The 20,942-nt window shown below is 43.0% G+C and overlaps 1 protein-coding gene across 1 annotated transcript in view; it reads right to left on the bottom strand.

The window, feature by feature from the left end:
• The window catches only part of Enthd1 (ENTH domain containing 1), a 105,113-nt gene that overhangs the window by 58,197 nt on the left and 25,974 nt on the right, over positions 1-20,942 (bottom strand). Inside the window, exon 3 of the mRNA XM_005354174.1 lies at positions 5,021-5,139. Within this exon, the coding sequence (XP_005354231.1) occupies positions 5,021-5,139 (119 nt within the window). The remainder of the gene's footprint in view (positions 1-5,020; positions 5,140-20,942) is intronic.

The raw sequence follows: 20,942 nt of genomic DNA, 5'->3' as shown, positions 1-20,942 counted from the left end.
GTAGAATGTCATTTAGTGCTAAAAAGAAATGCAAACTTCTACATCGTTAACCATTTCCATTGAGGTGTGTGTGTGTGTGTGTGTGTGTGTGTGTGTGCAAGAACACATGTCTCTGCACAAGCATTTGAAGGTTGGAGGATCACTTGGGATGCCCTCTTTTCCTCTATGCCTTATTCTCTTGAGACTGAACCTTGAGCTCGCTGTGGTTTGTAGTAATAACTCCTGTCTCTGCCCTCCCTGTCCCAGTCCCTCCATTCAGCACTGCAGTCACAGATGCTCATGGCCACACACACTTTCTTGATGTGGGTCCTCAGGCTCTGAACTCAGGTCCTCCTGCCTGCATAGCAAGTGCTCTCACTGACTGGGCCATCTCTTCAGTCCCACAAATAAGATTCTTAGCAGAACAGAGCTTTCAAAAGTAGAGCAGGGCTCACCAGAGTATTACTTTCAAAACTAAGGAAACATTTTATGTTTATAATTGATACTGCTCTGTTTTCTTTCTTCAGACTCTCCATAGTTTTTATCATTAAATTTGATAATAAGGTTATTTGTAGCTTTTATTACCTCAAAAACTAAAACAAAAATAAAACAAAAACAAAACCCCAAAAAACCTTCTTTGCTGCCCAAGGACACTGGATGAAAAAAAACAAAACAAAAAAAAAAACAACCAAGGCTGCAATTGGGGGGGGGGAAGGGTTGCAGCTGTTTCCATGGCAACTGATAGGGATGTTGTGAAGTGGTTCACACAAAATTAAAGCTGACCAAAACCTTCTATGTCGCTGTGAGTTGCTAAATCAATAGTGATGGACGATAAATGTCTGTTCTGCTGCTTCCACAAAGTATTTTGCAAAATGAAAAATATACAGATTTTGCCCTTTGGTTTATTTCTGTGCAATTTGTCCTATTTGCAGAAATGTGAACTTATCAGAGTTGTTAGAGAAGTGGAAATTATGCTTAATCTAATTATGTTTGTTCATCATTCCCATCTCTGCAACATCATTGCTTCTGCTTAAATGTCCATTTAATGGCTATATTTGTGCTTTTATTATTAATTCTTAGAGAAAATACTCACTGCAAAACACCAAACAACATGAATGGTAAAGAACAGAGAACGAAGTTCCTGCCCATTCTTTCAAAGGCGGTGCCTCTCCTGGGGCAGCTAGTGGAAGCTAAATGGAGTCTGTGTGTGTGTGTGTGTGTGTGTGTGTGTATGCATGGATTACTCTCTAGCCTGCCCAGGAGCAAGCAATCTACCTTGTCCATCTTTCTACATAACAAATATAATAATTTATCGTGTGCTGTCCCCACAAAGGCTTCTTTCACTGAAGTACATATTACAAATGTGCTTCTTTCAAGACAAGCTGAGCTGTGTTCCTGATGTGTAAATTAACTTAATCATCACCTACTGGTAATCATTTCAAGATTTTTCTTGTTTCTATCTATTAAAATTGCTGCAATAAAAAGCTTCATACAGACACCTTTTCAAGCTGTATGTTCATAGTGGCATCGCTGAGTACTCACATGGGCTTGTTTTGAGTGTGAATGGTGCCAAATTGTGCTCTCAGAAGTGGCACCTGCTTGGATCCAGCAGCATGTTGGAGAGACTCTTCCTCTCAGTGCAAATACAAGTTGGTAGCAATTAAACATTTTTTCCATCAGTGGTAAAGGCATACAATTTTGTTTTACCTAATTGCATATGAGACTGAGTAAGATTTTTGTGAGGTATTTCACCCTTTCAGGTGCATATGTTTGGTGCTGTGGATTGGATTCAGGGCCTTAAGTACATAAAGCACTCTCTGCCACTTAGCTGCAGCCCCAGCCCCTCCCCCCCGCTTATTAATTTCTTAAAGAAATTTAATGTATTAGTTACTCATTTTTGGGGTGTAGGGGAGGGGACACACATGCCACAGTTCATACACAGACATCAGAGCACAACTTGCGGGAGTCGGTTTTCTCTTCTTCCACTACATGGGTCCCAGGGATTGGACTCAGGTCCACAGGATTGGCAGCAAGCGCCTTCACCCGCAGAGCCATCCTGACTGTCGTCCTCTTTATCAATTTATAAACCGATAATGCATTTAAAAAGTATATCATTAACAGCTTAGTGTTCATTTTTAGTTTTTAACTTCTTAAGAATTTCTACTTTATCTCTTTACCTTATAGAAGTCTTCACTTTTGTGTAGCTCATCAGCTCACCAACTCCATAATAACTCCTGGAGCTTCATTATTCTCAGAAATACTTGTCTTACTTGAAGACTTTATAAAAAGTCTCCTCTAAGAAAGCAGAATACATTTCAGCGCTATTTTGGCTTTACTGACTGATTGAGCACAGGGTACTGGTTTTCATTGCACACTGTCCATCTTACCTGCAGCGTTACTGTAGGCATGGTCCCTGAATGACTGCAGACACATACTCACTCAGGTCTGTAGTTAGCACTGAACATACCCCTGCTGCCATTCATGCTTTGGGTTCTGGCAAAGATCTAATGACACATGCTGATCATTATTGTATAGAGAAGTTTCCCCCAAAGCCCTCCCTGAGCTGCCGAGACCCTTCCTGCACCCCAGAGACTCCAATCCTTGTACTCTCCGAGTCTGCCCTTCCCAGGCCCCTCTTGCTGGATTCCTGTGGTCCATACACTGGCAATGACCTCTTGCACTTAGTAATGGCATTAAGGTTCCCTCCACTCCTTTATGGATTACTGGCTCATTTCTTTTTATTTCATTTTAATTTTTTCCACTATTTTTATTAGAAGACTTAAGTTTATGTAATGAAAACTAATGAAACATGAACAGAACCAAATAAAAATGAAACTTGGGGCTGGAGCAGTGGCTCAGTCACCAAGAGCACTTGTTGCACAGGTGTGAGGACCTGAGTTCAGATCCCCAGCACCCATGTTAAAAAAAAAAAGTTGGGTGCGACCATGCGCATCAGCTGTTCTTCCAGAAGATCGGAGATCAGTTCCCAGGATCCACATCTGTTGGCTTAACTACTGTCTGTAACTCCAATTCCAGGGATCTAACACCTCTGACCTCCAAGGCACTGCACACAAGAGACATTCACTCATATAGGCATACACAGCCATATAAATAAATCTTTAAAAATAGATTCTAAAATAATTTTGTCTCTTTTAAGATAATTTACTCTCGATTGTGCAAAGAGAATAGTTAACGAGGTTTCTATTTGAGTTTTTTCAGAGATATTTCAAAGGCACCTCACTCTGCCTGAGCCCTGGACATGGCTCCCTTTCTGCACGGGGAAACAAGGGGCTGGCTGGTCTTGTAGATGAGCCCCTCCAGGCAGTTCACTGCAACAGTTAGCTTTACTGTTCAGCATGCTAGAGTTTGTCTTTTGCTACAGGAACAGCTAGAGAAGACATATTGGACTGCACTGAATGTCCTGGTGTAACAGGAGGCCATGCTTGTCAGGAAGTTGATGGGATATTGTTAACACACAATCGTGTCTTAGAAAGTTAAAGCTCAGCTTCTAGAACACTTCCTGTGTAAACAGCTACCATCTTCTCACTGACACAAAATACGGTACTATATAAACCAGTGAGTGAGGGCGCGTCTAAAACCAGACAAAAGCGTCAGGACCTAAAGGCTGACATAAGAAATCAGGTGGCATTTGATGTTTCTGGTCCTACTACACAGAGGGGTATTCAAGTCTGTTCTACTGAAAAGCTACCAGCGATCATGAAAGAGTAAAATTTAAAATCATTTCACCTCATGTCTTATCTTTTTAAATTATCTAGTTTTATTTTTTAAAAATCTGTAAGTTGTACATTAAAGGACAGTAAAATTGAACTATATAAATCCCTTTTCAAAGTTGTAGGAAAGCCATTAAATTCAGTACCTAGAAGGGCTGAGGAAAGAGTCAAGATTCCCAACCTCCTTCCCAAGAAATGCAGTAGGTGGTCAAGGAGCTGCATTCGTAGGAAAGGAAAAGCACACTGGATCTCTGTTCATACAGGAAGGAGGCAGGAGCCACCTGAGCGGACGAGGGGACACACACACTTCTCCAGCAGCTGGTCACATGATGGGACACACTGACCTGGCTCTACGGAACAGATGGGCAATATCTCTGACATCAATGGAAGAGGAGAACCTCAACCTGCTAGTGTAAGTCCTGCAGCGAGCAGGCAAATGAGGACCTGTTAATCAGGGAGGCTAAGAGGGACTCTAGACCTACACACACACACACACACACACACACACACACACACACACACGCACGCACGCACGCACGCACACACGCACGCACGCACGACCCATGCAAGAAAAGCTTATGATCCAATAGTCTAAAATCAAAAAGCTCACACTTGACAAAAGGAAAATCAACAGATCTAAAAACCATCCGAATAAAATACATGCAGATGCCGCGAAAGGACAATGGAGAGGACAGTCAGTGACGGAGAAGCAGGGGCTGCCGCTGTGTCTGCTATCCCAGCCTTCCCCGCTCTAAATGCTGCATGTTTCCATAGGACTTTTTCACCTAACATCTGTCTCTGTGCTTCCATCAAGTCTGGGGAAACTCTTTAGTACTAAAATTACCACTTAGAGAAAAGTGCACAAGAACAGAACTAAGTAAGGGTGAGTGAACAGAAGTGATCCGAGGTCCTGGGAGAGAAGGCAGACGCTGAAATGGAAACAACTCCCAGGGCAGGGACAGTTCTAGTCCAACAAATCAAAGGACACATGGACTGGAAGACAGCCTAAAATGCAGCAGGAACGATGAAAGACAAAAAATAATTGACAGATTAAATGGTCCAAATGCATTGTTAATAGATACTAAGCAGAAAGAATTCCAAAGCAATAGAAAAAATAAACAGCACAAACTAAAAGAAAACTCAACATGATTTTGCCTTGTTGATATTTAAAACCCCTAATAACATAAAACGCCGATGTCAAGATGCATCTTTCAGCACATAACCCGCAGAGCTGCAAAGGAACACACTCAGGTTTTAATGCCCGTGCTTGGTTACCTGGCACAGTGGCAAAGGGAACTGGAGCATCTCACCTCTGTTGATTTCCATGTCTTCATCCTGAGCAGAGGAGAGTCCTTGGACAGGGAGGGCTCAGCAGGCGAGGGGACATCCTGGCACTGCTCCAGCCTCAGTCTTGCCTTGGAGGTGTTTTCTGCCAACAACATAAACTGTCAACAAAGCTTTACTTTGGGAAAAATGTATTATTTTTGTATTTGTATATAACTTTAATTACTTTTGAATATTAATTCCACCTATTAAATTCACATCACATACCAATATCCACCTCTGAGGATGCACTACTTCACAACTCTCGTGAGCCTAGAGGGGTTCAAAATCTACAGTGTGAAGTATGGTCCTGTCTCATCTCAGCAATTATGTTATAGTTTTATTATCTCAAGTATTTTGAAAATAATGTAAAATGTAGTGGTAATTATAGTAGCACATAGTATCATACAACAAACCAGAACTTACAAAGTCTACTCAGTGGGAATCTTAGAATCGTAAGAATGATGACAATAAGTATTATAATATTTAAGGATTCTTAATCCTGAAAGGTGAATCTCATGTCTTTTGTGTAGGAGGAACAGATCAGAAATGTATAGATTTTTTGAGGAGGCAAATAAACCTTTAATGTAAAACAAAAAATAAGCATAAAAGAGAAAATAAACCAAAGAAGATAAACTGGTATGTCTGTTTATGTTTATTACATTTGGCATATTTTGTCTAAGGCCATACCACCCTGAATGCACCCCATCTCATCTGATCTTGGAAGCTAAGCAGGGTCGGGCCTGATTAGTACTTGGATGGGAGACATTTGGCATATTTTTCAGTCTTAATGTCCTTCATCTTCCTAGATTAGTTACTGTCTATTAGTACCAGCTCTAACGGTAAAACTTTAGGCCAGGACTCAGCTCAGTTGTATAGCATTTACTTAGCATACACGACCTCTAAAAAGTATTAGTCATACTCTATCTTGGGGTGCTGTGGTAGACAATAAGAGGTATAAGACCACTGTCCTCATGTTGGTGTCTGTACACTTGTGGGGAATCTAAGTACTCCCGGGGCCCAAGATCACACTGACTTTTTTAGGGGAATCAATTCCCAGCTCTGCAACATCTTCAGATCTTTCTTCCAAAAGCTCATCTGCCTGAGAAGGCTTGACCAGCTCTTTCCTTTTTGCCATTCATAATTTCCCCTACTACACAAATCAAAGACTTATCATTTGTCTGCTTTGTGAACGGGTCTTCTTCCCCAAACATAAGGTACCAATAGTAGGAACAGAAAACAGGCAAGCCACCTCAAGGAGACCTCATTTAGTCAAGACAGGGAAGGCCCAGCATCTTGTCTCAAACATAGTCTTTTGAAAAGCAAAATCATGGCAATATGGGATACTTACACTGGTCCATACCAGGACACCTGATATTCAGAAAAACTGTATTACACACAGCATGGAGCAGCAGGACAGATGGCCAATTTCATTTAACATTCATGTGCTTTCCATCCTCAGCTATGATCAACAACACATCACTCTAAGGAAGAGTCCACTGAGAGCAGAGCAATGAAAGCCTGTGCATATGGGTGGGGGCCAAGAGGGACATCTTTATGTTATCAGTGCAACAATTCACAAGGCTCCAAGCCTGAGCTAGCCACCTTGGGAAAGGGTTTAGGAGTCCTGTGGCAGCATGGTGGTGCACACCTGAAATCCTAGCGTTGCAGAGGCACAGGCAGGAGGATCCTGAGTTCAGGGTCAGTGTCTGCTACACATAGATTCTAAGGCCAGATTGGGCTCCACAAGAAGCCCCCCACTGCAAACAGATGGTAGGCAGGATGATTTAGCGGGTAAAGGCACCAAACATTGTTCTCTGACCTCCACTCACGTGCTATGGCATGCATGGACACACATACACATGCACTCATGCACCCAAAATAAGTAAATAAAAATGTAATTGTAAAGGATATAGAGATTTGAATGTTCTCTTAGTTAGGATTTCTATTGCTGTGTAGACATCATGACTACCGTAACTCTTTTTTTTTTAAGATTTTTTTTATTGAGAAAAAAAAAAATTCCGCCTCCTCCCAGCCTCCCACTCCTCCCACCCTCCCCCCACTCCTCTCCCCCTCCCTCTCGAGTCTGAAGAGCAGTCAGGGTTCCCTGCCCTGTGGAAAGTCCAAAGTCCTCCCCCCTCCATCCTGGTCTAGGAAGGTGAACATCCAAACTGGCTAGGCCCCCACAAAGCCAGAACAAGAAGTAGGATCAAAACCCAGTGCCATTGTCCTTGGCTTCTCAGCAACCCTCATTGTCCGCCATATTCAGAGAGTCCGGGTTTATCCCCTGCGTTTCCAGTCACAATCCAGCTGGCCTTGGTGAGCGGTGAGCTCCCAATAGATCAGCCCCACTGTCTCCGTGGGTGGGTGCACCCCATTTACCGTAACTCTTAAAAGGAAAGCATTTAATTGGGGCTGGCTTACAATTCAGAGGTTTGGTCCATTTTCATCATGGCAGCATGCAGGCAGACATAGTGCTGGAGAAGCAACTGAGAGTTCTATGTCTTGATCCACAGGCAGCAGAAGGAGACGGTGTACCTCACTGGGCATAGCTTAAGCATAGGAGACCTTAAAGCCTTCCTCCACAGGGACATACTTCCTCCAACAAGGTCACACCTACTATCTCACTCCCTAATAGTGTCATTCTCTATGGGCCAAGCATTCAAACACATGAGTCTATGGGGCACATTCCTATTCAAACTACCACAAAATAAATTAGAGAAATGCTTATATTTATTAGAATAAATAAGGCATTTTATGGAGAAAAGGCCACTTGAAATCCCATTCAATTTATTGTTTTCACAATGAAGACTGCATTTTTCAAGTAGATTATATGAGAGCTATTACTAAAAATTGCATAAACCAAATCTGCTGTTCTGAAGAGCTGAAAACATTTCAAGTATAAACTATAAAATCAGTTTCTGAAAAATACATAGTCAGTTTCATTTCCCTGCAATTTTTAATTAGGTTAGACAACAAGTATAATTAATAGTTGATACAATTTAGTACAGTGGATTTTTGTATTATTCACAGAAATTGAAAAAGTAAATTATTGCTAATGAGTGTTTAAAAAAATCTTTCCCCAAACAATGTGTGCCCAACTCTTTGCTTTCAATAGCATGGAAGAAAGACTCCATCAAGTTGCAGTTGACAAGAGATAGGAAATATTTCTATAGTAAGCCACTAGGTAATTGTTGGCACATTAGTTGAAAGGAAATCATAGGACTGATTGACAGTGCTACAATAAAGTACCTCTAGTCCTGGCTATGATTTATGTGAACAAGTTTTTACAGCATTTCTATCTATAAAAATCATGAAATAAGATGGATGCAGTGTCGTGCTTACAGTGAGCAATGAGTGGTATTCACGTGGGTGAATGGTCCCTCTTCACTCATAAAAGCATATGCTTCCAATTAAGTTGAATCTTTATGTGTGATAAGTACTTATAAGAATGTACTATGAATTCCGTGCTTTGGATAGATTGTGTAGTAGAAGGCAATCTAGCCTGGCCTGATGGCTGCATGTCTGTAAGCACGCACTTGGGCAGAGACAGAACGACTAAGTTTGAAGTCAGCCTGGATATCCAGCCTGGGCTCTACGGTGAGATTCTGCTTCAAAATCACAATTTATTCATGTATTTAAAAAGATTTTCAAGCCTGAGAATACATACATATAAAGATAAGACTCCGTGAGGGTTATGAAATCAAATCTGACTTCCCCGAGAGAAAGGAATGACACAAAGTTTCCACAGTTAAGGACCCCGTGTTTTAAGTGAGTGCCTGCAGGTCTCACTCCTAACCGTGCTTACACTCCTTAAGATGTGGGAGGGAGTGGGAGAGCAGCCAGTGGGTAAGAGCACGCACTGTTGTTGCAGAACACTTGAGTTTGATTGTCAGCACCGAGTGCTACACATCAGCCTGTAACTCCAGCTTCAGGGGAACTAAAGCCCTCTTTGGTCTCCACTAGCACTCACTCATGTGTACAAACCTGCACAGAGATACACATACAGACATACACATAATTAAAAATAAAAAAGTGACAACATACACGTGGTAAAATTTTCTTCTCTCTCTCTCTCTCTCTCTCTCTCTCTCTCTCTCTCTCTCTCTCTCTCTCTCTCTTTTGTACTTGACAATGACCTGGGTACTATGCATACCAGGCATGAGCTCTTTGTATTTTATCTTGAGATAGTCTCACTTATAGCTCAGGTTGCCTTGAACTCATGATGCTTCTGCTTCAGCCTCCTAAGTATAGCTGGGATTACAGGTGTCTTAGTTAGGATTTCTACTGCTGTAAAGAGGCACCTCTACCACAGCAACTCTTCTGAAGGAAAACATTTAATTGGAGCTAGCTTACAGTTTCAGAGGTTTAGTCCATTATCATCATGGTGGGACATGGCAACATGCAGGCAGACCTGGTGCTGGAGAAGAAGCTAAGAGCTCTCCATGATCTCTTGATCTGCAGACAGCAAAAGGAGTCCATGTTCCACACCGGGCATAACATGAGCATTGGAGGCCTCAAAGTCCACCTCCACAGTAACACACTTCATCCAACAAGGCCACACCTACTCCAACAAAGCCAGACCTCCTAATAATGCCACTCCCTATGGGAGCCATTTTCTTTCGAACCTCAAGAGGTATATGCCATCATACCAGGTTTGGTTTTCTTTCTTCTTTTTGTCTACATATAACATGCCAGACTTTAAAGTTATTTACCTTTAAAAATTTTCACATTCAAGCCCCCAAATTTGTGAGAAGTATATAAGTCTGGGATCATGTAAGAAAAACACCTTAGAAGCAACAGGTCCACATGAGACAGGCTCTACCTTCAAGAAGTCCACAGCCTGACAGGAAGTTAAGCCTCGCACACAGACAGGCTTACAGTGAAAAACTGACTTTCCTAAGTAACTACAGAACATCCTCAAGTAAATTTGAAGGGGTTTTGAGGGATGGTATGCATCCCAGAAAACACAGAAGTCGGAAATCCTGTCTGGCAGAAGGAACCTCTTGGACAGAAGGCACAGGACAGTAGGTGCCAGATCCTGCAGGAACTATGTTTGTAGTTTTTCATTTTGTTGTAACCTTATGTGAAAATGAGTAATTAAAATGGACTTATTTTTACTTGGACATTTTCTAATTAATCTTGGCCAACAGTGGGACTCAGAGCACCTAAGAAACTATAATGATTTCTCCTTCATTAGTCAGCAGCAGAATTATTTCTGAAATGACATGGGTCTGGGCTTTCACAGCAGAGGGGTCGGGTAATAAGCAGCTCAGAGAGTTCTGACCAAACTGCGAGAAGTCAAGCCCAGGATGTCACACAGGGGAACCCTCATGCATGTTTTGAGAGGCACTGGCCCAGAGTCACCCCTCTCGTATCACTTCCATTGCTGTAACCTTGAGGAAAAAAGGAGAAAGGGTTATCTGGCTTACAATTCCAGATCACAGTCCGTCATTAAGAGGAAGTCAAGCAGCTAGTCACATCACAGCCAGGGCTGAGAGCAAAGAAATGAAAGCAAGTGTTGCTTGCTTGTTGCTTGTACAGAGCGCGTGTTCTTTACTCTTTCAGAGTTCAGAACCCAGTCTACTGCCCACACAAGGGTGGGTCTTTCCTCCTCAATTAACAAGCAAGTCAGCCCTGCACAGGCACGCCCACAGGCCTACCTGCTCTAGACAGTCCCTCACCGAGATTCTTCAGTGAGGCGACTCTGGGTTGTGTCAAGGTGACAGTTAAAACTAGGCAACACAATGCTCAAGTGTGATGAATCTGTTTGTGGACAAGAAAAGCAGTCAGCTGCAGAGAGCCTGTGGACGAGCATGGTCCTCCCTCCTTGCTTGATATCAGACAGCACACACTGGAAGTGAGGTGTGCTCCATTAGATTAGGTGACTATACATGCACTTCTGGTTTTCCACAAGTCAAGACTGAAAATGCCACAGGAAGTAGTGCCAGGGAGGCAGAGAAGATGAGCGGCTCAGGGCTGCAGCTGCAGAACGTGTGGAGACTATCTGGAGAGGCTGGAGATCCTGTTGAGCCTGCAACACTCAGATAATACCTCAAAGCAGAACTGGTGGGCCCCGTGACAGCTCTTAGGCTAGATATGGAACCAACAGGCTACAAGACATTATCAGCACAACTGTAACCCTGGACTTGAGATGTCCCATAAACCAACAAATCCAGACTGTCTCCTAGTGTTAACAAACGCTGTCATGGTAGATCAATAGGGTCTTCTCAGTAAACTTTTATCAGTCACGCTGAGTCGTTCTTCAGAACCAGGATGTGGTATGCACTGCAGTCTAAGGAGGCTGAAAGAGGAGAGCTATGGCCCAGCTCCAGAGGCCATTCTGGGCAACGCAGTAAGACTTGATTAAGAAAAAAAGTTTTCATAAAAGATAATATATTCTACCTCAGAAAACACCCAGGCGCTGAAGCGATGGCTCAGTTGGTAAAGTGCTTGCTATATTCACATGAGGACCTGAGTTGGGATCTCCAGAAGTCACATAGAAAGCCAGGTACAGTGGTGTGCACCTAGGAAGCCCAGCATTAGGGAGGCAGAGATGGGGAGGTCCCTGGAGTTCACGAGTCATCCAGCCTAACTGAATCAGCAAGGTCTATGCTCAGCGAAGGACTGCATCTCAAAAACTAAGGTAGAGAGTCATTGAGAAAGACACCCCAAATTGACCTCTGGCCTCTATACATGTACATCTTCAAACATATATGCACACACATGAACACACACAAGACAGAAAGAAGGTGAGGCAAAGGCAAGGCAAGTTCAGGGAACTACTGAAGAACCAGGAAGGTATAAAGGTATTTTCATGCTGATGGAGTTTGTAATTTTTCAAACTCACACATTTTTGGAATCTTGACTCCAGTTTCTCTCATTGTGTGGTCCAGGTTGGCTTCAAACTCACAGTGAATCTTCTGGATCGCAGATGAGCCACCATACTGCTCCATTTCATCCTCCTGGAACATTATTATACTTGAGTATTCCCACGCAACTGAACTCGCTTCTACTTTTTAAAACTTCCATTTTCCTCACAATTTTAAACTCACAGAAAAGGCTCAAGAATGACATGTGCTCGGCCATTTCTCTCTGCTTGCACTCTGGCTTCTGGCTCCTCTTCCAGCGACTAGCTCCCTTCCTGATTGAGCAGAGGGCTGTTGTCTGTGACAGTGATCTGTACGTTTTTCCCCTTTAAATAAATAGCTTCTCTATTGTTCGTAATTCCAAAAAAAAAAAAAAAAAGAAGAATGACATGCGGCACACACGTGTTCCTCACCCAAACGCAGCAGCCATCAGCGCTTCTTGCACTTGTTTTCTCTTTTCTCTTTCACAGCCACCTGCTAGTACTGTCTTTTGTTTTCTATCTGGAGAGAAAGCTACTGCTGAGTTCCCTAGAAAACACCCTCTAAGATACATGAGGGGTGCGGGAGGCAGGACTGAACTAGAGCAAGAGAGGACGCAATAGATCCTTCTAGACGCTGTCAAGCTAGGCTCTCCTCACAGTTACTGTCAAGAAGCAAGAGAGCTGGACCACAGCCCATCAGTACGCACATCCTCAGGAGGGACCATGACGCCAGACAAAGAGACTCTCTCCTGCTATAAGGATTTCCCAGAGAAGGACAGGGGTAGGGACCTTAGACACCAACTTTCCAGCAACTGAGGGAATGAAGTACCATGACCTTGGAGGAAACGTTCTAGAAGCCCCACTCCAGAGACACCTCTCTTTTGCTCTGTTGTCCTGCTTCTGGCTATTTCTTGTTACCAGAGACAGGGTGTACAAATATATTTTTTTTTCTTGAAAGGTGAATTTTTAGGGTTTGCTGAGGAAAGACAATTTTTAAGAGTGATAAAAATAAAAAAGAAAAACAGGCATTTAGAAAGATTTTTTTAAAAAAAAACTAAATGAAGTGGGTAGATAAGAAAGGAAGGAAGAGCCTACTTTATTACTGGGGATCTTTGGAGAGGGAGTTAAGGCAATTTCATTTCAGCCTTTTGTCCATAAACACATGTAACCCAAGTCACAGCTACCAAGTGGTCTCAAGAATAATGGGAGAATTCACAAACTGTTAAGTGCTCAGTTCCGGAACAAAGAGACAGCTGAGTGAGACTGCAGTGGGGGTCCCCAGTACCCAAGCTGGGGAGTAGCTGAGGGGCTGGACGCTTACCTGACATGTGAGAAGCTCAATCCTCAGTAAGCACGTGGGAACACACACAGACACATGCATACACATGCACATGCATGCATACACATAGAGACATGTATGTACACATGCACACACACACACACACAAGATTTCCATAACTCAACATGCAACACTCAGTGAGATATTTTTAAGACAAAACTAACTTTTAAAAGAAACAAAAGAAAACCCACTGATGCCTAGTCTGTCATCAGAGAGGCTTCAGCCAGCAACTGATGGAAACAGAGGCAGAGACCCACTGCCCAACATTAGGTGAATCTCGAGGAATCATGTGGGAGAGGGAAGGAAGGATTATAGGACCCAGTGGTATCAAGGACACCACAAGAAAACCCACAGAACCAACTAACCTGGGCTTACAGAGCCTGAACCGACAACCAAGGAGCCTGCATGGGACTGACCTAGGCCCTGTGCATATATATTACAGTTGTGTAACTAGGTGTATAACTCCTAAAAGTGAGAGCAGGGACTGTCACTGATTGTGCTGGCAGCTTTTGGGGCCCATTCCTCCTACCAGATTGCCTCATCCAGCCTTAGTAGAAGAGGAGGTGCCTAGTATCACCGCAACTTGATATACCATAGCTGATATTTACGGGATGCCTGGTTATATCTGAAGAGAATCAGTGGAGGAGGAGTGGATGGGGATGGGGGACCAGGAAGAGGGCAGTGGGGTGAAACTTTGATTGGAATATAAAAACAAAAACAAGCAAACTAACAAAAAGTAAACAAGAACCTTATATGCAAATAGACATAATTAAAAGTAACTAACCTTTAAAAGAAAATAAAATGATTGATGGTCAAGAAAAGAAACAAGGCCCAGAATGGCCCTCTTCCCCAAACCCTCTATGGGGAGATGCGGTGCTGGGGTCCTGCAGCATGTGGATGTCTGGAACCTGGAAATTGAAAGGACAGTGTTGCTTTTTCACACTGTCCACCCATTAGAGTGGAAATAGCTAGAGGTGTGTGCAGATGCTGCCACACCGGGAGTAGGAACAACTGGCTTCACGCTGAGTTGGCCAGATTATCTAAAGTATGAGGTTATCTTTCTGCCCTGCGGACCCAGGTCACAAATCCCAAGCGGATAGAATGGCAAAACCCTTCATAAGAGACCAAGAAACAAAGCGGAGTCTGGTGTTCTACAGAAAACACACATGGCCCCAGCTCAGTCTTCCATCCTTCTTTCTGTAAAAAAAAGAAACACAGTAAGAAATACCCCAAACTCTAACTTGGTGGAGAAACCAAGCTGGTCTCAGATGTGATGGGAAGAATGAAAAAGATGACAGCCAAGTTCACTGTACTGTAGCTGTGTCAGTTCGTCTACCTCATGCGCCAACTCCACAAGTCTACGTCATCGTCACATCAGGAAGGCCAATTTGCAAGGGAAGGACTTAAACAATATATCCAAGATCACACCAAAACCAGTTCACGTGGCTCCTGAGCCATAACTCACAGCCATTAACGTCACTGTCTTCAATAAGCATGTCTGACCTGTAGCCCAGCCACGTGCATACCAGAAGAGCTAGGAATGTGGGTCATGCATTCGCAGACGACAGTAGCATGTCAAAATGTCAAGAGTCATCCCTAATGACTGTAGGTAAATAACCAGGCAGGTAAACAAATGCATCCTCACACAGCAGGAAATGAGAAGGAGGGATGGAGAAGAGAGTGGATAAGGAGCCCAACTGGAGCCATGAAAGAGGAGTGGCTCCAGGGGTCCTGAAGCTGTCGGAAATTATATTTGCTCACAATTTCCTCTTATAGCTGTTGTTGCTATCATAACGCTGCCAGGCTGACATCATGAGCAGTGCTCCTTGTTTCCTTACATGTTTCCTTCACTTCGCTACAAAAAGTCCTCCGTGCCTATTTTTCTGTCCATCTTGCCCCGCTTTACACCGATTCGTGGGAACTCTCTATGTGCTCTGGACGCTGATCCCTCATCAGTTAGTTATATGTGTTAGGAAATTTCTCACAGCCTTCTGATCTCTTTCTCCTCTCTATATGGTGGGTTTTGATCTCAAAATCTACGACAGAAAAATCCACAAAAACCGATCAGAACAGTTGGTGCTGGAACAAACCAGACATATAGACCCATGGATCAGAACAGACTGCTCAGAAATGAATCCACACGCTTACGGTCAGCTGAGCATCAACAGTGCCAAGAACACACGGCAGAAAGAGGACAGATGGGTGCTTCAGTAAGAGGAGCTGGGAAAACCAGATATTCACAGGCACAACGAAATAAGACCCTGACTTTACTATGGCGCAAAAATCAACACGAGTCAGACTTAAATACAAAAGCAGCAGGAAGAAAGCAAGGAGACACTTCCTCACACTGAACTGCTTCTGGGTCTGAGGCCAAAATCAAGGTGTCAGAATTCTTGTCTGAGGACTGAGGAAGAATTACTTCCAAGGTCATTTGGGTTTTGGTGGAATTAAGCTCCTCTTGGCTGAGGGTCCTATTTCCTTGGTCACTGGTAACTAGAGCCTACTTGCAGCTACTAGAAGCCGCTTACCTTCCTCACCCTCATCTTCAGAACAGCAGCAGCAGCGTGCTATGTCCTGCTCTGACTTGGAACCTCTCACTTTGTCCTCTGAAAGTGGCTGGAGAAGGCGCTATGTTTCTGAGTGCTGCGATTAGATGAAGTCCACCTGAATGACCTGCCGCCATGTAATGCAGCAATTACGGGTAATCATCCACAGCTTCTACCCCGGTGGAGGAGGTTAGACACAGGACACTGTGCTGGCAACAGAATACTGCCTACCACACGGCACACTCACTAGCTCCTTTGTTGTTTATTTACAATCTGCATTGTCTCCAGGGCTGAGGGCATAGTTCAGAGGTGAGTGTTGTGTAGTATGGATGAGGCCGGGAGTTCAAGGCCAAGAACCACAGAAGAAGAAAAAAAATAGTTTCTGTCTATTGGATTGCTCAGTGGGTTAGGGCACATGCCACCAAGCCAGAGTACCTGAGTTCAATCCCTGGGACTCATGTGGTAGAAGTAAGACCCTATTCCCACTTTCTTTATTATGTCTAAAAAGAGTATCTTTCTATCCTAATATTACAGAAAATACATTTTCCAAAATTTTCTTCTAAATACTTTTAAATTTTACTTTTATGCCTTTGTCCTTAATTTATCTGTAATTTTTGTGTGCATGCAAGATTTGAGACAGAAACCCAATCTCATTTTTTTTTAGTGTGTGTGTAGGGGGGTGCTCTATTATTTATTGAGCAATTCATCCTTCCCTCATAAATCTGAAATTATGTCACTGTCACTTTATTAGGATTGCAAAATGCACAGCTGTTTTCTGGGCACAGTGTTCTATCGCATTCATACACGCACCTGCCTGCCTCAATAGCATGCTGGGATTGCCATGTTTCTAGCTTTAGTTAGGAAAGAAGCCTTCACCTTTCTTGGGGAATGTTCAGTTTTTCTGTTTTGAGACAGGGACTCACTATGGGACTCAAGATCTTCATGCCTCAGTCTCCCAAGCATTGAAATTATAGATGTGATGTGAACTATTGTGGACCACAGTTTGTTTGGACTATTCTTGGTGTGCATGCGTGTGTGTGTTTGTGTGTGGTAAATGTGCTCATGTGGCATGTATTATTCTTGACTTTTTGATTTTTCCAAACACATTTTATTATCAGTCCATCATGTTCAGTTTTAAAAATCCTTCTGGAAATTTTGATTGTAATTGCACTGAATAGGCAGTTCTCCACTGGAGGCAATTCTGGTTCACGGGGAAATCTGGCCATATCTGCAGGCTTCTTTGATTCATTCTCACAATGGTAAAGAATGTACCACTGTCACCAGGGGAGAGGGGGCAAAGAGAATACCCACAATGTATGGCAGTCATAAGAGAATCAACCTGGTCAAAACAACAGTGGTACCAAGAAAGAAAAACCCTCACCATCTCTTCAATTTGGAGACAACTGACAAACTTGAATTATTCCAATAAACATGGACTATTTTCCCATCTACAGTTCTTCCTTAGTGTATTTCAATTATGCATCATAATCCACAATGTATTGATCTCATACATTTGTTCCTCAGTAGTTATGATTTTTCAATTAATAAATGGTATCTTTAAAAATATGTGTATTGGGCCATCTATAAAGGCACCTGCCACCAAGACTGACTGAGTTTAATTCCTGAAACCCACAGTGAAAGGACAAAAGCTGATCCCCATAAGCTGTCCTCCCTCTGACCTCTCCATGTACCATGGCAGCTGCATGTCCACACATGTTGGGACTGGAGAGATGGCTCAGGGTTTAAGAGTGCTAACTGCTCTACCAGAGGACTGGGGTTCAATTCCCAACACTCACATGGCCGCTCACAACTGACTGTAACAACAGTTCCAGGGAGTCTGATGCCCTCCTCTGGCCTCTGTGAGAATTGAAAGGTATGTCTGGAAATTATCTACCATGGCAGTAGCTCAGTCTCCTTCTGCAGTCCTACCAAAGCTTGCTTCCCACTCTTCGAAGTTACTTTACTGGGAATATTCATGCTTACAAGCTTTTTATCTTCTTGGGGAATTGAATATTTTTTAATTACCTTTCTTATTCTGTTCGGTCAGATCTTACTATAACTATACTGGTTTGAGTTGTTTTACATTTATTTATTATTGCATCTCTCTGTGTGTGTGTGTGTGTGTGTGTGTGCTTGTGTCGGTTGGAGACAACTTTCATGAACTGGTTCTCTCCTTCTGTGTTACCAGATTTAGTAGCAGGTACTTTTTCTCATTGAGCCATTATCGATGGCTCCTGCTTTTCATTATCATTATTGTTTTAGTTAGGTTATGACATCTTTTCCTATCCCCCATTTTCACCCTCAACATGAACTTAGACTTGCATCATGCATCTGGATCTCTTTGTCCTCATCTGATAAGTCTCTGCCTTCTCATAGGAGTTCCACCTGCTCATGCCTATCTTGGTTAATAAATCTGGGATTAATCTCATCAGTTTACTTTTAAAATTTCTACTTGATTTAATGTATGCTTCTCATATTTGTAAAAATTTTAATATTTTCTTATTACATTTTTTTCCTTGTGGAAACTTGCTTCTGAAATAATTATTTTGGGGCATATATTCTAACTTGCTAAAGTAGTTTTCTCTATAAATTTTTCTAACTTCTTTTTAAAAATTCATCCATTTAGTACTTAATCCATTTAGTACACAACAAACTGGTTGTGTTGATTCCATGCTTTACTTATATACATGTTTAAACACATGTCTGCACAGCCTTCTGTATATGACCATTCTTAGGGGATGTTGTGTCCCTCACCTATGTCCTCCGGCCGTGGTGATGTTGGCCTATGAGCTTGCTGCTTGACTTCACCTGGTGAAAATCCCAGGGACCCACTGGTGACTTGAGGTGGTTTCTCTCTGCAGAGAACTGCAAGACCCACGTCAGCTCCTATTAAGGGTCTGCATTCAGCACTGCTCTCCTCCCTGAGAAGGCATTCAAAACTCCCCTTCCCTTGCTCGAGGCACAGAGAACTCACTGTTTTCACCAGTGATGCCTGTAAGTGAGTCAATCCCTAAAGCACCGCTGGTACCAAATGCCAGTCCTGCCGACTTCAGCTCACACATTCTCTTCCTACTTTATATTAACGTCTGGAAGGAGTAGCCCTTGGAGACAGTGACCTCTCACGCATCCTCTATACGCACTGGTGATCATGCAACAGAAGAGCCCTAGGGTTATCACTAGAAGCAGACATTGAAAAAGTTTCATCATAAGTTAGTATATCATATATTGGGTTGGTGCACACCTGTAATTTCAGAACTTGGGGAGCTGAGACAGGAGGGCAGAGTTCAAAGTAAGCCTGAGCTGCACAGTGACACCTTGCTCCTCTCCTCCACAAAGGAAAAGACACACCTCTGTGTGTATGTATGCTTAAAATTATGTTCATTATATAATTTATGATTGTCACTTAGAAGAGACCAGATCTTTACAATGAGCCTGTATCATTTTACAGGAACAAAGTAACTTTTCCAAAACAAAAACCAAAGAAAGGCATACTTGAAGTCAGTACTCTTAATAAAATCTGTTGGTTTGGGAAGGGCAGGGGTATAGACTATAGGGTTTTATGCTTACTTTTAAAATGGCAAAGTTCAACGGTAGGCCTCACCAACCTAAGCTGCACCCAGTGTGTGTTATGAGCACCCTCATCTGTTGTTATGTGCGCAGAGGCGAGCAAGCCTGACTCTCCATCAAGGTTGCCAGTGCAGACAGTAGCACCCATGCTTCTGGCAGGATGGTGACAGCAGTGCAACTGATTCCACAGCCATCATGCATTGTTTGCACAGCAAGGCTCTCAAGGCATACAAAGCTATTACTTTCCCCGCTGCCCAGAGGAATCCTCCTTGGGCACAGAGGAAACTACTACAAAGACCACACCTCCCTGAGAGAGCCAAGGTGTCAGCGTGGGTAAGCAATGCTTCTGGAGAGAGCCAGGCTGGGTTGCTACTCTCTGCAGCCTGCTGCTCGCCATCACACAGTAATTAGCCTTCAAAATCAAAACCTCCCAAACAAAAACCAGCCAAGCAATTGACGAGAATTAAAACTTAGGGAAACATCCAAGAGTAGGAATGAGAACCAGGAAGTAGTGATGTGCGAAGGCTTCTTCAGAGCGCTCCTTTCCCTGGCAAATTTACCTCGAAGCAGTCAAAGCAGCTGCTTCAGCTCCAGGCTTTCTAGTGATGCTCTCAATTTCACATCTCGCTGTAACTAAATAAGGCAGAGACATCTTTAAACTCCCGTGGATGGAAATTTACCTGCATAATGTCATTGCCTACCTCTCTTTCCTCTAACCCGATGTGGAAGTCATTTTCAGTTCTTCCTTTCTTTTCCAGTAGGACATCCACTTAGCCTGTTGCCTCTTTATGTGGTGCTGTCTTCAAACATGACTGTCCCCTCATCTCTCCTGCCCAGAGCAAGTCCTGTGCCCAGACAGAAACAATTGCTCCTCACAGTCTCCCTACAACCCACGCCTCCTTCATTTCCACACAAAGCAGTAAGAATTATCTCCCCAAAACAGCTGTTTTCTGTAATAAGAGAGCGAAGTTCTGTGACTAAGCTAAACATCCCTCCTGTTCAAGTACTGAACTGCTTCCTAGGTGCAAGTTCTAGCAAATTGAAATTTTCAAATACCATTTATTATGCCTTTTGCTAATTGCTCAGGAAGCTTTCAAGCATCTGCCCACATTTCTCTGCATATTCAAAGTCCATTTCTATTCCATTTAGTACACAAGCAGGTCTTACACATTCAATCCACCTTCTGCTTGTACGCTTCCCCATGGTGGTTGAGATTATTCTACTGTCTCCTCTACTTACTCTCCCCTCCTTCTGACTTCTTTCTAAATAAGTACAGTTGACATACAGCTATCCAATCTTCCTTGCAACCAGGAGTGTCCATGTGGTGAAGGGATAAGCAATAAGTAAGCCAAGATGTTAAGTGTGACTTAGCAGGATGGAGCATTCATATCTTCAACACCTCTCTCCTCCTTCTAGTTAGAATACAGCTGTGGTGGCTGCCACTCAGGTAGCTATGCATGAGTTTGGTATAGCAAAGAGACAGAACCTGAAGCTCCTGGCATCCCAGGAAACCACATAAGTCCCCAAACACCTACTCTGCATTACTACAGAAGGAAAGAACCGACCCCTACGTTTAAGGCACTAGGATTTCTGTGGCTCCATCTATT

This window comes from Microtus ochrogaster, chromosome 15, assembly GCF_000317375.1.
Source record: "Microtus ochrogaster isolate Prairie Vole_2 chromosome 15, MicOch1.0, whole genome shotgun sequence".
NCBI lineage: Eukaryota > Metazoa > Chordata > Mammalia > Rodentia > Cricetidae > Microtus > Microtus ochrogaster.
The sequence above is the reverse complement of the archived record's forward strand: the minus strand, read 5'-3'. Positions and strand labels throughout refer to the sequence as shown.